The sequence below is a fragment of the Pseudoliparis swirei genome, chromosome 17 (assembly GCF_029220125.1).
Source record: "Pseudoliparis swirei isolate HS2019 ecotype Mariana Trench chromosome 17, NWPU_hadal_v1, whole genome shotgun sequence".
NCBI lineage: Eukaryota > Metazoa > Chordata > Actinopteri > Perciformes > Liparidae > Pseudoliparis > Pseudoliparis swirei.
Genome location: NC_079404.1, coordinates 15,075,410 through 15,093,859, shown reverse-complemented (window position 1 = coordinate 15,093,859; position 18,450 = coordinate 15,075,410). Strand labels below are relative to the sequence as shown.

General features: G+C 41.8%; 1 protein-coding gene across 1 annotated transcript in view; it reads right to left on the bottom strand.

Annotated features, from left to right (window-relative positions):
• The window catches only part of lrmda (leucine rich melanocyte differentiation associated), a 192,949-nt gene that overhangs the window by 48,462 nt on the left and 126,037 nt on the right, over positions 1-18,450 (bottom strand). Inside the window, exons 3-5 of the mRNA XM_056435764.1 lie at positions 14,624-14,750; positions 13,092-13,231; positions 9,935-10,061 (exon numbers count right to left, since the gene is read on the bottom strand). Of these exons, the coding sequence (XP_056291739.1) occupies positions 9,935-10,061; positions 13,092-13,231; positions 14,624-14,750 (394 nt within the window). The remainder of the gene's footprint in view (positions 1-9,934; positions 10,062-13,091; positions 13,232-14,623; positions 14,751-18,450) is intronic.

The following is an 18,450-nucleotide window of genomic DNA, read 5'->3' as shown; positions in this document are numbered from 1 at the left end:
CATCTGTGCCCTGTAGCTGCATGCCAATCCTTCACAGCCCTCTACAACACACCCACGGATGACAGAAGAATGCTGTTTGAGTGTCACTTGACCCCTCTGCCCTGCAATGACCTCCAGTACACCCTGGGCAGACCTCACTCTTTCACATATTTCCACTGCTAAACAAGAATGTCTCCCCCTCCTCCTCCACTTCAACTCAATTTCCTCTTTATCGCTGTCCAATTCTCCCATCGCCCTGTTCATCACTGTAGCGGCTAAAACTCCCTTCGTGTCATCAGTAGATGTTTCTTGGCATTTCCATTAGTTTTACCACTCTTAGACGGAAAGAACGAGTCTACGCGTGTAATGTGTTTCAACAACGGTAGAAACCAGTGAGTTCGCTCCGTTCCTTTTACTGAATTCTGGTGCAACCGTGAAACAAGTCCGTCCGTTGATATATCAATGCGCGAGCTCCATACGTCACAACTCACCTCTGATTATTCTAAACAATGCAAACTAACATACAATTATGCAATCACTATAACAAACAAAATCTAAATATGAATCTAAACAATATAGTATCTAAATCTGAGTCTAAATTACAATTACAATTACAATATGGAAAATGGCACTAACAATCACCATGCTTCTCTTATGCTTTTTTTTCTTTTTCAATTAAAAAAAGAAGAGAAAAAAGCCTTTACACCAGTAGAAAACACTGTGATGAGTGGCTATTCAGAGTGTACTTGTTGGGGAGAAAAGGGGCGGCTGTGTTTGTGAAATGCAGAGTGGGAGAGAGTGTGTGGATTTTGGACAAATGCATAGGAGAGGTGCATAGTGTAAGGGCACCCTTCAAACTTATATACGAACGGAAAGGCTTAAGAGTCTCGAAAGTCTTTCAAAATGCTACGTGAGAGGCAACACGCCACGAAGAGCGAGACTGAATTCACATCGACAGGCCTTTCACACAAACCTTTGACCTGTAGAACATTTGGACCAGAGCATCAAAGCCTTTATTTGTTTCTTGCTCATTAAACCCAATGCCATCACACTATCAACCGATCTTGAAGAGTTTGAGGCTAAATGCGTGTCGCTGATATTACTGAAACTCTGTGCCCCCTGTCTGTAACTCAAATGTGAAGCTCCTGACAGGCTAAGCCATTAATGCACCAGATTTGACTGGTTAATCCTATGAAAAACCATCCTTTTTGTCTCAGGTGGAAAGCCCAATGAAAGCTCAATGCTGGCCTCTCTCACCCCTCCCTCAGCCGTCTAGCCACCCGCATGCAGAAACTACAAAGCTGTAGGTGTCAAGACTACCTGTCTCAACAGCACCTCCCTTGCTTGACCTGCGGATAGCCCTCAGGGATATTAATTATAGAGTAGTCTGACTTGTTGAGAGGAAAGAGAGAGAGAGACAGTGAGAGAGAGAGAGGTGAAAGATGGAAAGCAGGAAAAGATAAATGCAGAGATGTTGTTACAGAAGCTGTCACCTCCTAATCATGTCATCCTGCTGTACAGAGGTGACGCTGAGGCTTCACTCGATCAGGTTTCCCATTCATCACCAGAGGTGGAGGTGGTGGTGCTTGTGGAGGATGTGGGGGGTAGAATGGTTAACTCTCATTTTTCCACAATGTTTCAATTATTAACTGGCTATCTCCAAACCTGTTTGTCATCTGGCCCAAAAATCATTGAGATTTTAGAAAAAAAAGATTGTGAATATAATGTTCCGACCGGATTGTTGAGCTCCCTGTCGTCTAAAATCTCAAATGTCCATTAGCTAGTTCTTTCACATTAAATCATGACGTGCATTTGCAATGGATCTGGCTGTTAACACAAAGTGAAGACAATATATTGCAGAGCTAGTGATTCTGTTCAAGGACCACTTAAAGAGGAACACGCGACATACAACCGCTGCATCTATTTGTGTTCAATACTCTGTTGTGGGCAAAAACAAGGATCTAGGATAATATGACATTTCTGTATGTGCTATAAAGAGATTGTGTGGACAGCAATGTCTACTCCGCTAGCGTAGAGATACACCAAACTGACACCATGTGATCAGAGCAATCTGTCCAAACAAATGGAAGCTTCTCTTGTGCATTACCGTGTTAGATTAGACGACTCTCGGTCATTCGATTCCCCGCCGTCTCGACAGCTCCCGTTTCTAATGGACCGAGTGGGATTTCACAAAACGCAAAAAAATGGGGAGAGGTCAACGTGTTTGAAGGTTATCCCTGTCGCGGGAATCAAAATAAATAACGTTCAGGTGTGCTATTCTCTGTCAGGTGAGTGCCTTAATGATGCCAAGTTAACACATACTAAATAACAGCGTCTCCCTACACTCTGACAGCCTCAGAAATAATTGACCAGCGTGCTCCAAACTGAGACGCATGCAGGCAGAGAATTCAATCCTGCAGCTGACAGAACCCATTGAGCATGTCGCTAGATTTTGCATTATACACAAAGCAATGTCAGGTCAGGGATGCGGCCTCCTGCGAGTTATTTGCGATTGCATCTCTGAGGGTAAATTACCTGGCTCCCCATAATATGGTCTAGTTAAGTAATTTCCTGACAGCACGCTGTCTCACAAGAAAAGTCTCAGATTTACAGCCTGTCAAAAACATGATGGAATGGTTCCGCCCCCCCCCCACACACACACACACACCTTCCACATCCTTTCTTTTTTTTGCAAATGCTTGGCAGCCTCTCAACTAAGAGCTCATGTTTGATATCCTCTCTCGGTGTGCCGAGGACATCTCTAATTCCAGACAAAGACGTACTGCTGAAAATGAACAAAAAAGAAACATAACCTTATTATGTTTGACGGCTACCAGCAGTGTGTGATTTCATCCACAAGTTCACATGCAAAAAAGAAAAGTACTTGGAGGGGTTGTTAAGTAATATAACATAGTTCTGAAGCCCTTCATAAGGAAGCAGGTAAATCCATTACCCAGCAGGCCTCTGCACATTGACAAGTACACACACACACACAGGATATGATGCCCTGTCATTTGTTTGTTATACATGTGTAAATCATTCACCTTCTGTCAGAAAAAAGGCTTTGACAACACAACCTCACCTCAACAACGGGGTCACGGGGGAAACCGAATCCCACCGCAGACAAAGCATAGTTTTATCTGCGAGAGCACGGCCTGCCACTGATAGCGACAAAGATAACAATGACCCAGTGATGGTGTGAAGACTGCCTTTAAGCTAGACCGGGCAGGGGGAACAATACACATTTTCAGAATACTCCTAATCCTTGCTCCCCACGAAGCTCGACTGTGTTGGTTTCAAAGTTCACAATGCAGTTCCAAGGTCTGCCTACCCTTTCTTTTCTCGCCTTCTCTTTTCCTATGTGCTCCTATTCAGCTGGACGGTGTGGCCTATCATCGTCCACACAATGACAGGTGGAAACGCTAGCTTTCATTACACAAAGTATAAATAGTGTAATCTATCAGGCCTGCCAATCAGGATGATTGATTATGGGCTGTCATGGAGGAGAGTGACACATTAGAAAAGTTTGGTTAACAATGCCTGTAGCTGGTGCGGGGCTGCTGCCACCCAGCCCAGTGATTAATGTGTTGTCAGCCTGTAATCCCACACCCACGCTTAATGAGGCAAGAATTCATCATCTCAGCAGAGTGGCAGATGTCAGGGGGAAAGGAATCCAAGTAGCTGGAAACAATATACTTTTTCTAGCCTGCGTCTGACATGTCTGACAAGCTCTAAAAACCACAAAGAAGGCCTGTGTAAGCACAAACTTCAGCGATGCGACTTTCAGCTGTGCCGTCCTCTGTTGCATGTTCATGAAAGGTCCCTGCTGAAAGAAGACTTCCCATTAACACTGTAATGAGGAGAAGACACAACTGGCATAATGGGTTCAAGGAAAAGTCCAATGCCACAATGTGTGTGACACTAATAAAGTAAAACCTTCACTCTGATGGTGGATCATAAACAAAAGTGACACTTTTGTATAGACCGTATATCCTCATCTGGCACACAACTCTGGCACTAAACTCTAACATTCATTAACTTTCTCAATATCAACATCTGCATTTCATAAACAACAACAACAACAACTTTACTTGAATTATCTGATAAAAATCAGAACGTGAATTAAAGCAAAGCTGTTTCGAGAGGGTGTGCATGACAATCAACTTCAAAGCTAACTCTAAATGCGAGTGCGGGAATAGTGATTAATGTGCCCCGTCAACATCATCTAAAAGAGACAGGCAAATAAATAACTGATCTCTTTGAGAGATTTAAAGTTGGCATAGTTCTGTGGAAACACCCGTTGGGGGTAGGAGGTGAGAAAGAAAGATGGATGCATTTTTTTTTTTTTAGCACCAAAAACACTAAGCCAGCTGTCTCTCATTAGGCTAGCAGCATCTTCTTGTCACCAAAGAGACCAACAGAGAGGATTAGCTCTGATTGAACTGATAGGCTGACGCACTGGGACGCTGCACTACGTAATAGCTAAGAGCATCATTTGATAAGAAGTGTAATTGAAGAGATGCCTTAGTGGCTGTGATATTGTTGCATGTACAGGGATTGTGGAGTTGTGCAACCCTTGGAATGCAATGAAAGACATTTTATAAAGGAACAGAATGATTGTGAGATGTGGATCTGCGAGTAGAGATTGGTTGATATACGTCAAAGAAATTTGGTGTTCAATAATACTGGAAGGTGAAAGTGTGTTATTTCCCTTCAGTTTTCTGTGTATGAAAGGAACTTTGAAAACAGCAAAATCCATATAAAAACTCGACCCTGACTAAAGGCTTGTAAATTCATCTAGTTAGAACACTATGTGTAAAAAGCAAAAACTGCATAGCTTGCCAAACCCCGGCACTCAACATTATTACACTAATATAAACTCAACAAAGACTGGCATTATACAGATAAAAAAAGAAAAAAGTTATGTGAACAATCGCATGATTTGTCAAAGTTTCTGAAAACTTTATATCAAAATGGGAGAGAGACATCTCATTATTGTTGGCTAGCCTTGGCTTGTTTTCTGACAGGCCTCAAACTCCACAGCTAAACACAAGAGACATCGAGACAACAACTCTTCACCACAGAGGCGTTCCTCCTCTGTACTGGATGCCAACAGAAGGAGAGGAAAATCAGTTAATGCAATGCGGCCACTTCAGTGTCTCATAATAGTCCTTTCAAAAACACATGTTTGTTTTTATGATCTGCGTTTTGCCAAAAATGAGTAACACATCTATCATTTTTGCCTGCAGGAGTGACGTGACACACAGGTCATGCACCCTGTGTCTCCGGGCTTTGAAAGAGGCAATAAATCAATCTTGGCATTATTACTTACAATTAATTGTGCTTTAAAGTTTTACAGTGTGTTTATGGTATGCCTGGATGATTTATGTGGACAGTTTGAGTCACTCCCTCTAATTGCTGTTGTTTTCCTGGCCTATAACCCCCGCGTAACCTCTCAGTTTAAGCTGCCAGAATGCTCAGAACCAGGCTTGATGCACTAGTCCAAACACTGGACAGGCGTGTACTTCAGCAGTCAGAAGCAAGTGACAGAAAAACACACAGATGGAAACATAAAGCACTCACAAATAGTGACAGGCAAATACAGATACCTGCGAGAATGGACACTTGCCTCTTTGGAATAATCAGACATAAACACTGTTTTAAAATTGAGGATATGCTGTCATTAAAAGACGAACAGAGCAGCAGTGTCTCAAGTGATGCAATCACAGATGACAAGACATTATGTAAGATAGGAGAAAGAACATGATCTGAAAGCAAGCAGATCACAATATGCAGTGAGTTTATTTGTCTGAACATTAAGCAGACAGACACTCCGTATGGTTTCCCCACAACGCCTCCTCTCTCCACAGGGCTGTCCTTACACAACCTGCTGTATACAGTATATATTGATTCAGGAATGTGTCATGAAAAAAAGGTGACACATAAGAGTTTTGTATGTATAATAGCTGGTGCAAATACAGAATCTAGCAGAGAGCGAAGAGTGGTAATAAACCTGCTTCCACAGCAATCTGTTGGGTTATATTGCCTTCCCCTGTTGTGAACCATATTCTTTGAGTTTTCTCGGAGGACACATTTGTTCAGTAAAATGATTCAGCAAACCAACTGAAGGCACATTCACAAAGCACTATATTGCATACTGTTTGTTATGTTTGAGAGCTTCGGGGAACTCATAACTCTCGAGCATAGATGAACGTGGCAACATACTTTACAGCGTACATTTGAGACTTGAAAAGGAAGCAAAACAACCAGTCTATAGCAAAATGCCTCCTCTTTTTCCAGAGTTGATTTCGCAAAAAAAGCCACAAACATGCATCACATAATGCACAATCATGAGTCTAAAACCGTGCAGTCTATCTTAGATGTGCACTGTTCCCTTCGGTGCAAACTTAAAATGAACTGCTGTCTTGTGCAGAGTAAAACAGGTTAGTGTCTGGGGAAGAAAAAACAGAACTGAAAAGATCCACTTGAGGACTTTCCTGGCTCTGTCACTGTCAATTCCCTTGAAGAACCGTTACCCTGTGTGCAGAGACTCATGGGACCCGGGAGCTGGCTCAAGCCACCCTGCAATGCAGTCTGCTTTACATTATACGCAGAAGGATGTGGGGGGAAAAACTGGTGTTCATGCTAGAGAATCAAGTCAAATACTTCGTTCAGGCAAAATCTAAGTGACATCTGAGGAACATTTATACCCGCTGACGTAGCTTCAAGCTGGGCTTCGTAACAGGGACCATGGGCTTACTTCATTCACTGTGAAACACTCTTAAACATGTGGCAAGAAGTAAATGTTATTCTACTTGTTAGATTTGCTACGCACTTTTTTTTGTAGCAGTGCTCGGGATCAGAAGACAGAATGTGCTGCCATAGTGTTTTGATAGACATGGCCAGTTTAACCCACGGTTTCGGCAGCATAATGTGGGCTCCGTGGCAGAGCGGAGGGCGGTGGAGGAACCGAGCCACAAAGTACCACATGTATTTTCCGAAAGCAGCCCAACACAGTCTAAATGGCTCTACGTGGTTTAACGCCATTTCATTCCATGACCTCTAAATCCTCAAAGAGAATTATCACATTATAGCATTCCAACACACTCAATTTCCCAAATTACAGCTTTGGGCTTTTCCACTCTGACTCTCCTTGTTGTGGTTTTGGTAAAACACTTAAATTGTCCCAATGTTGTTGTTTTTTGTTTCCTTCAGGTATTTATATATACATATACATATATATATATATATATATATATATATATATTCTCTCCCTCTCGTTTCTTTGTCATTTCAGTTCATTGCCTCTGTTTATGTCAAACTACTTGTCCTTTCTACTCAGAAATGCAATACATAATCTCAAAAGAGAAAATGACCCCCTTCTGAGTTTGAAGCAAACACCAAGACATACAGACACGTTGGAGGCAGCTCATTGTCACCCATTTATGGTGTCATATGTCCACTCGTGCATGAAGGCACACAATAACAATTAAACCTCAGTATGTGAGCGTGGCCATTCCATTTAAACATGGTTATTTGTCTTCCTCTAGTTCACAATATTCGTCTTTACAGTGGAGGTTTGACTCTGTGAGATCACAAAGTTATATATTTATATATATAAATATATATATATATATATCATTTTTATTCAGTACTCACAAATCTCATCGAAGGTATTTGTGTGCATGGGCATTTTCCTGCAAACAGTGGGTCATTTAGTGTCTGTCTGGTTGTGATGTCGGCAACATGGAAAACATCGGGACTGTATGAAACGTTATGGTGTTCAGCTTGTGCTAAGGACCATAACTGCTTTATCAGAACCATGTGGTGGCTCCCAGTGCCATGCCATAATGGCATGATTGAAAAGGAGTTAAAACTGTGGTCACAATCCACTCCGATATGACTCAAGAAGAGGTCTCCAAAGTTCAGCACTGACGATTTCATAGCAAGACCATTAACTATTCCAATACACACATCATGCAACGGGAATGATCTGATAGAGCAGGGGCTTTTTCTTTAGATTCATGCTGTCATGAATGGGCATGCATCACCGTAACCCTGCTGCCATTGCTGCTGTTTCTATGGTTTCAATTTATATACTGTAAACAGCAGGAAGGAGATTTGTCATGAAAGGTCTTCAAGGAAAAATAACTGTATCCAGAGCAAAACACTTTTTTAAATAAATAAACCATTTAAATCATGTCCGTGGTCCTCTATTTTTTTCCCCTTCCAATACTTGCACTAATTGAGACTCAAATGGTAGTGCAGGCGACAGCGAGACAGCTAATTAACATCCTTTGTAATGAAGCAAATGGCAGACACTGCACCATGAGCCACTGTTATGAGCAACACCCTGCTATACCAGACATAAAAGCAAACACAAATATCTAATTATGCCATCATCTCTCTTCACTTTCCTGTTCTGTTGCGGACGTTGCATTAATTGGAGGCCCGAACTATTGGTCAGCTTACAATCACTCTGATGATGTGGACAATTAGAGCTGGGAGCTACTCATGGCTCATCAAGTCTGTGATAGTCAACGCATCACGTCTCATCTAAATCAAACCAAATGTTATGGAAATGCCGCTGTGACATCCCAGGGCCCTGACACGGAATATGTCCCACCAGAAATTCTCTTCATCGTGTAGAATCAGTCAAACACTGCTAATAAGGAACTGCGGGTAGGACAGCAAAAGCATGTTCAGGCACACAAAATACTGTGTGCAATGGGAGGTAGACACATTTTCATCAAAGCTCTAACCTTTTACTTTGCATTGGGAATAAATAATCATATACAGCAGGTTCAAAGACACAAAGACAGAAAAACACACACATCATGTCAGCGAGAATCAGTGATTATCTCTCCTCTCATCTAAGGCTGTGGCGACAAAGGCAAACATCTCTTTTTCTCTGATAAGCTATGTAAATAAATTCTTATAAAGTGACTTTACCCTGCCAAACTACATTGTAGAGGTCCTTAGTTTCGTTTTATATAAAGTGGATCAACATTGTTTTCATTCCACTTTTCTCCATCTTACCAAACATGCCACACTGAGGTTAAATTATTTCAATGTTTTGCTTTCCCGCTTGCCACTTGCTTGAACAATCAAGAACAAAGCCTAGCATGAACTGACACTAAAACAGAACACTATCTTATCTAAAACAATACATATTTTGCTTTTCTCTTTTAAACTCGACATCACCTCACAAGCTTCTGATTTGTCATTGGGTGCCTTCGCTCTTGCTATTTCGGATCCATTTGAACCTCCCAGTCTCACTGTCAGAGCCTCAGAGACCTTGAAACGACAAAGCTTAGCTGATCCAAATAGTAAATATTTCATGACCTTACAATTACATGAAATCAAATCCAGGCAAGAGCGGTTCATTTATATTGCATTATCAAAGGGGTAGAAGACAGGGGGGGGGGGGGGGGAGGCTGGCAAAGGGTGAATTGGTTATATCTATGAACCGCCCAAACTCTAATTAGTCTGTGTAGCCCAAAACAAGAGAGGGAGGAATAAGTGCACGGGCTCGGGATAATTAAGCGATTGTGAGCGCCATGTATGTGAGCTGTCACTCCAATAGCCAGCCATGTCACACTTAGCAACACAACCGCGACCGGACAGCCGCCCGTCGTCTTTGATCTGGGCTCATGCATACGAAATCAGGTCAGGCTGTGGTCATACATTGACACACACACACCCACACACACACTCTCACAAACACACACACACACACATACATACACTTTATGCAACAGCAAAGACAGACTCTTTACAAAAAGGCCACAGAACGAAGACCTTTGTTAAGGGAGAGTGACAGTCAAGCATGCACGGGAAGAAAGGATAAAGAAAAGAATGGGATGAATGTGACAAATCCACTCAAGACTTCTGAGGGAATACTATGTAAAACAGTGTACACACACACAAATATTATAAACGGGGCTCAACTTACAGCTTCCGACTTGGGTCTGACCACTTTCATGAATGCTCCTCTCGTCTGCGCCTCCATCATTTCTTTTTGGGTTACTTTCCTGGTGTCCAGAAACTTCAGCTGGGGCAACTTGTGCAGAACAAAGTACCTGTGGGCAAACACAAATTCCACTTTAAACTGTACCGTGGTCCGTGGCGCTGCATGAAAAGGTCTCCTGTAGGCCTGTTCTTAACAAAGAGACACACATAGAATCTAAGGAGGTGACACGCTAATCAATCTGACACACGTTCTACTATGTAAATGCATGCATCAACACAACTTGAAAGGAAGCCGTGTTGACTGACATTTAATGCTGGTGTAGATTTAATGGTGATATTTTCTTGCATGTAATAACCGTCAAAGCTGATAAGAATAAGACATACGACATATAAATAGCACAAAAGGAGATACAACCCGTCTGCCAGAGCTGTCATTCTGGCAGCATCACAGATATCTCTCCAAGCTTTCAGAAACACTCTTGTCTTTCATTGGTAGGGAGAGAAACGTCAAAAGATAATGGTTTGAATACAAAGATGACAACAGATCCTTTCACAGGCAGGCCGGGATAGAGGATCCAGTATGTCAGGGATGAGTTGGTAGCCAAAAAGGACATGCATGCAGCACATAAGTGGAGGGTGAGAAAGGACGAGGGATATGGACACAGACAAGACCTGTGCGCAAAGAGCCGTGACAAATTGATGATGGCAATGGCGACGAGGGGAGATGGCAAAGCTTGTGTCAAGTTTTCATCACCTGAGGATTATAAGGAGGGGATGCAGGGATCACGTTTAGACTGACACGAAACAGAACATATCTCCATGCAAATAAAAGGAACAACACATCTGATGTAGTTTGACGGATACATAAAACAGAAAGAGTGCTTATCCACACAAATAAAACAACTGATTAAAACACTAAATATGTCAAATGGCCCTAAATTACTTTTTATAGGAACATTATTATAGGGTAAATGACCTGTTCCTAATACAAGCTCCTTTTCCGATGAGAGCACCAGCACTTAAATACAAGAGGCCCCAATCTCATCCTGTGTCTCCCGCCCTGTAAAAGGACTTTGTTCAGGGCATTTCCATGATGAAATGTGAAGATGCCCTTGGGAGACGTACAGGGAGGTTATTCTCCATAGGTAACCTACCATCACAGGGTCAGAGCAGATGACAAGGCTCTGTCAGCCAGTAGGGATATTAATGATTCAAACCAACCGAAGAGGGAGGGAACGAGAGCACATGGGGGTAGGGGGAAGAATAGAGGAGTGGAAGGGAAAAAAACTCACACTCATGCACTTTATTTAGCAAAACCAAACATGTGTTAAGAACAACATGATTGTTGCCGCCCTTGGAAGTGGATGTTGTAGAAAAAACTAGATTTTGCTACTATTATTACTTTCCTTAAATTTCCTTTTTTTAAATAAATCTGTAATTTGCTAGAATATTATGGCAAATAAAGATATGATTCAAAGTCAACACGTATAATTTATGATGTACATAATAATGTATTTGATTTTTATAATTAAATTAATGAATTAGAGTGTTATACAGTAGTTAAATAGTTGGATACATTTAATAAGCGAAAACTGAAACTTTGTCCCCTATATTTGTTGAACTTTGCTTTATTTGGCCTAGAAATTCAAACTACAAAGAAAGACAAATTAAACAAATATTTTTGTTTAGCTCACCTGCTATGCATTAAATAAATGATGGTTACTGAAACCAATAGTTAATTGGAATTACTTGCGGATATTAGGAAACTCGGGCCAATAACATTGTTTTCAAATGATCACTAACTTAGTATTGCATCCACCGAAGATAACAAAAATAATATGTAGAGACTGTCGGTAATTTTGCCATTATAAAAAGGTTGAGTGAACATCACAGTTGGCGGTTAAGGCCCCTCGGGCACTAGCTCTTTGATCTGAAACTAAACGAGATCGGACAAACTGATAACTTTCTTCAAGATAAGAGGACAAAGAATCACATACAAATCTGTTAATCTTTACACATCACAGAAACAAAGAGAAGAAACAAAATAGAGTTACATCTGTTATAATATTTCAGTTGTCTAATAAGCTGGTGTCCCATAAGCACAACGTCACATTGTGAACATATAATATTACAGCATTGACCTCTTGTGTTATCGTAGTACTACAAATGGCCACATTGCACACGCATGGTCGGCTAAGAACAGGACAACATTTAACCTCCACGCAGACTGCACACTGCTGTGTGAATGAACACTATGTTTCTATGTCGCTGCACTAATTGGGGCCCCAACGCACTCGGGTAGTTCACTTGAGAGACCAAGAGCTCCTGAGGCATTGGGCTGGGTATTTATTGCCCAAGGCCAGTGCTGTCACGACCTGCACACAGCCTAACCTTGTCAGACATGAAATCTGCATCACGCTCAAATTGATGTTTTACTATGTGACACATTATGAATATTACATTACAGGACCCTAGACGTTGTCAGTCAAAACAGAACAGCTTTGCTCACCAGCAAGATAAGCATGCGAGGAGAAGGGTAAGGGGGAGAAGGGGAGGCAAAGTGAGAGGGGGGGCAGACAAAAAGAAAGAAGAAAGATTATTCAAGAAAGGCATGGGTGGTAAATGATTAATAGGCAATGCAGTCAGAAACAAGCACTTAGAGCAAAAACAGACAAAAGAAAGTATGCTTTTCGCCTTTTATCGCATTTCATGTAAAGGACCCTGACAAATGGTGGTCATATTGCATGACTTGAGGCCTAGCTTGATGTTTAATGCATCATCTGCTCTGGTAAGGTAGGGTAGTAAACATTCATTTTTGGCGTGACTAGTCACACATGAAATCCATTTTGCAAACTGGAGTGTAGAGGGGCCAGTTGACAAAGCTTTTAGAGTGATGTGGTTGAGTCCACAGTCTGCGAGTGAAATGTAGGGGGCTGGATGTTGAAAAAAAAGGAACATCTCCAAATCCATTACTTACAAAAAGCTATGATTCTGAATAGCTTAGTATCAAAACTGTCTGCCTGAAAATATAAACACACCCACACTGAACATTATCCATCCATCCATCTATCTAAATGGGTAGGAGTTATATTTGTTCCGTATTTATGGGGAACATCACTACAGTCCATATGGTTACCGACCTGTATCTCTGGTAGTCGTCCTCATCCTTATCCGGGCTGACCAGCTGGTTGGGGCAGGCCTCATTTCCCAGCAGGCTTAGGTACACCAGTGACGGGGTCACATCAGCCAAGTGTTCCAGCAGGGCCTCGATATCAGTCAGGTGTCAAAGGGCGGATGTCAAGGACCTAACGCTGTTAATTACATTAGCATTTACTACCCGCACAGACCCTACCGTGCCTGTCTGCACTAAAACACGTCACTGTCAAATTTACCGAAGTGCTCAAAGGGGTTAGTCACTGGCTTTGTGAGACTGGGCAGACAGAGGGGCAATTTAAGGTGCAGGCTTTGGCATATAGTCGTGACACAATTTGGCTGCTGCTCTCTCTCCCTTTCTCTCGATCTCTTTCATTTCCTAGGTGGCCGGGTGCAGAACAGTGACAAAATGATGGATGCCCTGTGGTTCAAACAGTCCGTGCTTCCCAGAGCCGTGCTGTGGAAAACTTTTTGCGAAACGTGGAAAAAACAAACAGCCCCTAAGCAGGCACATTCATCACTAATACATTCACTTGGAAAATTGAGCCCCAAAGTGTCAAAATACAACTGCACTAATGCAGTGCTCGAGCTTTAAAATGGCACTGCGCCACGACAGGATGTACATAATTGGCCTATTAGCATGTGCCGACCACTTCACAACCAAACTCAGCACACAGTCCCAGACGCACACTTCAAGGAGCCCCAGTTTTAATGTTGACTCTGGAAATGTGTGTGTGTGTGTGTGTGTGTGTGAATGTGCAAGAGTGAGCATCGTTACCCAGCAGGATCTGCATAACCAGAGGAAAACGGGACACATTGCTAAACCTGTTCTGAAGCTTAGACGGGAAGTTCACACATTTCTGACTGATCATAAACAGCCTCGCAATGTGTCTCCGTCTAGAATTTAGTGGGTGCGGAGCTCTGTTTTTTAACGTGTTTACTTTTGGCGGAAAGCAGAACACACAGAGCCACTATAATCAATGAGGCAAAATGTGAGTGTTAATAATTCATAAATAGATTTATTTGATCTCATTGAGGTAGAGAAGTGTATATACGCGTAATGGAAGGGATCCAAACGTAAAATATCCTGATTTGATTATCTATAATTTAAAATAAATGATATATCCAAACAGCAAATACATTGCAAAACATTATCCTTCGTTCTTTGGATGTTTGGCTACTTTTAATCCTACACTTCTTATTCCCTTTAAAAAATGAAACACATCTGTTGTGTTGACTTTAAAATCTAATTCCACTAGAGGTCCCTGTGGTTCAGAAACTAGTTGAGTGTGGAGCTCTGTGTTCCTCTCCTCTCTTTTGAACCCCCCTCCCTACAGAAGCACAACGTTAAAAACTGCTTCTCTGAGGCAAGTGTTGTAATAAGTTGCATTAACATATGAATGCAAACAAAATACACTGTTTCTGATTCAGAGACGAATGATGAATTTGATCCATGTCTGGAAGGTAAACTGCAAATAAAAAATAAAACATAGACGGAGTGACTAGTTTGAAAGGATATTTGGTTCTTATTCACTGTAAGGGTGTGGAGTTTGGGTAACCTGGGCAACAGGAGGTCATTTCCAAGCAGATTGTTGTCAACGACCAGCTCTTCCAGCACAGTGAACATTTTGAGACCCGCCAGTGACCTGCAAAGAAAAGACAACAGGAGAACTGTTACGGCTCTAAATCTGGTCAGCTGTTATTGTGCAGAAATATATATTTCCCTCTTTCATACGCCGGGAGTGTATGGGTCCGGGCCTGTCAGGGAAGTGAATGACAAGAATTAGTGGTGCTGAGCTCCCCTGGCATGGTGAGGCATCCTTCAGCGGCTGGCAGGATGAGGGATGGGGGTCACTTGTGAGTAGCCAGGATTCAAAACAAAAGGCTTCAGAAATGCGGCGGGCAGGATGAATTTGTCAATGTCTTGTGCCTTGAGGCGCCCAGTTTCGCCTGACCCTAACCCTCCATTCCCAAGACAAATCACTCTGTCACAGTTCACCTTCACTCCCCAGACACAAATTTAACTTGTCATCCATCATTTTCACAGAGGAACCAGAATACACTCGCAATCACAGACGGAATGGACGGGAAACCTTTTTGCAACTCTACCACGTTGGGATTTTAACTTCAAGGGGTGTTTTTCTATAAGGAGGACTTTTGTCTTTCCACTTCTTTTTATGACAAATTGCAAAGAGGGGTGAAGGGTCATCTCAACTCTTTCCCCTTCTGTCTCTCTCTCTCTCACACACACACATACACACACATTCACACAGGCATTAACATGATGGAGGGTGGTGTGCGGAGTAATGTTCGGGCCCTGCAAAGTTCAAGTCATGGAAGGTGCACAAAGGCAATGTGTGTGTTGTCTAATCCTTTACACTGTCAGCGTGCCATGTTAAAGTGTCCTGGGTGACTTCATTGACATTTAAATATGCCACAACTTGACACATAGTGACTGTACACTTCTCAGGAATTATTCCTCACACACAATATTAACATTATTAAATCAAAACAGAAATGAATTACTTCAAGCTCTAAATCTTCTAAATTCCTGCAGTGACGTATGCTTCTAGTTTTAAAAAGCAAATAGATCACTCAACATAATTTAGGTGAATATACATTCCAGTGGGCAGTGTCACATTGCAACATGACAATTTCAAGGTACAGTCAGGTCTTCAGCTGCAGTGTGAACTATTGCTCCTCAGGATCTGCCTCGTGTCAGTGGCTGCCTTCGAGCTATGCAAATATCACACTTCTATCATAACAATCTGCACATGCATGGCAAAAATCAGTAACTTCATGGGGGCAGGGAAATTCATTATGTAAACTTAACTACAATTAAGGAAGGAAAGGGAAATAAATAAAAAAGATGAATGCAATGCAGTGTACAAATACACGTGGCTCTATTAAAATGTTGACCATTTTTTACACCCTTTTAGTTTGCCAGACCAACTGCTCCATTTGTTGTTTCTTGGGGGCTTTTTCTTGCCAATCAGCTTGAACTCCATGTTTACGTAGTTCCTGGCCAGAACAGACACACACAGACGCACAGAGTGGACACACTGGCAGCAACTCAGAACTACAAAGCCAAATGACGCATCTTTCTTCACGCGTGGAAAACGACAAATAAGCGATACACAGTAGACGTGTGAGTGAGGCGGAGTGAGCTGCCTCATTTCAAAAGACATCAACCTTTTGCAAACACACACACTTGATACCCACAACAACAGCTGACAGCACCTAGCCAGTGTGCTGGCAAAGCCGCTAGCTGACAACCTCTTATCAGGTCTGATTAATGCATTGGCAAGAGGGATGAATAGAGAGATGTGCCAGTTTTATGAAATCCTTCTGTTTTCTTTTTTTTCTTTTTCCCTGTGGTGCTTTTCATTTATGAAAGCAAAAGGTCCATTAAGCTAGAATACTAACATATATAGAGATTGACAAAAATCATAAACCCCATCACAATCTTTCTATAGACTGTTTTTTTGAATGGCCTGTTGGCCCAAACTAGCAATTATAAAACAAACTTTACATTTCTCAGAAGATATATTGAATGCTTGAATTGACAGGGGATATGGTACAACATGCAATGAATCTGTGAGGATAATGTATAGTTAGGCACACACCATATTGGATAAACATTATTGCATGTTCAGTTATCAGAGGTTGCTTACTAACTATTCCCCCCTGTGTGTGTGTGTGTGTGTGTGTGTGTGTGTGTGTGTGTGTGTGTGTGTGTGTGTGTGTGTGTGTGTGTGTGTAGGTGCGTGTGTGTAGGTGTGTGTGTGTGTGTGTGGATGGAGGGCTGCAGTCCTGTGGGCTATGTTATTAGCTGCTCGGTTAAAAGGCGCCGCGTGGCACAGGAGGGAGCCTTATTAATTGTTGTTTTCATGTCACCACTGCTGCGTGCACTGGCTGATTTAATCAGTTAAATTCACAGCCAGGGGAGAGCCATTGACTCCCATCTAGCATTAAATACAGTGCAGGGATTGCACTTCTAATACTCTCTAGCTTTCTGAACTCCCTCTGCAGATTTCCATTGCTGGTTTCATTACTTTTTAGAAGCTTTCTTGTTTTAATGTGTGGCTTGGAAAACTAACAAAGTTCAAGCACTGCAGTAAAAGTACTTCACTTCTTTTATTAAAAAAGAAAAGTAAAAAAGGGCAGCTTTTGCTCTTAACAAAACTAATGAGCATAATCGACTTGAGTCACAGTGCTGTAGAGGTTTGGCAAACACAGGCATTACACAGGCAACTCACACAGTAAATGTCTGTCATGATAATCTGTTAGTATAGTTTGATGTAACTAAAAATATATTGTGATGACAGTGATCATGAACATATTCTGTAATCTTTAGTTCTGTAATCTTTAGTTCCAGTGTAAATACTACAACCACCATTTCTGAATTTTTATTTTTTTTACTGAAAACAATAGAAAAATCGTACAAATACTATATGAAAAATGATTTCCATCATATTGTATGATAATTGTACATATTTTGATAATCATGTGCTCCTTCTTACGGTGTGATCAAATGCGTTTTCTTAAGCGTCTAACTAGCACGAGAGAGCCAGAGAGAGGCGGTAGCTTTAACGAGGTGAGGCGATGAATCCGCTCCTTGTTAAGATAATTATGATCAGCCTCATTGTCAGAGCTAATACTTCAGGCTGTCTTTACGCTTTGACTACCACTTAGCCTGTGTAAGCTCAGCATCATACATCACACGGCCCGTGTGCATCAGTGTGTGTGCTTTTGAGCTTACATAAGTAGTGCATGTATGTGTTCAAATCCCCATTATCTGATAAGATCCTGCCTACTGAGCACACAGAGCACATACACAAATATTTAGCTGGGGCAGAAAGTCTGCACAAGAAGGATGGAACGATGTGAGGCACCAGACAAGGAAACTGGAGGGAGAGACACTGACCCCAGAGAGCATCCCTGCCCGATCAATACACTAATACTAATGCAGACACAGTGATTGATGAACCACTGTTGACAACAGAGGGAAGAAAACTCTCGACCATTATTGGCTGAAATGTCAATCACTCCTGGCAATGGTGTGTGCCAGTGTCATGTCATACATCCTCAGGCAGCACATGACACAACTCTTTTACATGTGTTACACACTCTCGCTTATTATGTCTGCTGTTTTTGAAACTGTTGTCTGAATTAATAATACATTTAAGAAACTGAATAGCCGACAACGGGTCTAATGTGGAGTTTGTCTTAGCCGTAAAATCCAGAGCTATAATGCTATAAAGCTCAATGTCTTCCCAATTACTGAAATAGTGAAATAGATCACAGAGGCAACTTCCCCAAAGCGAGCGAAAAGTTCCAGAGTCA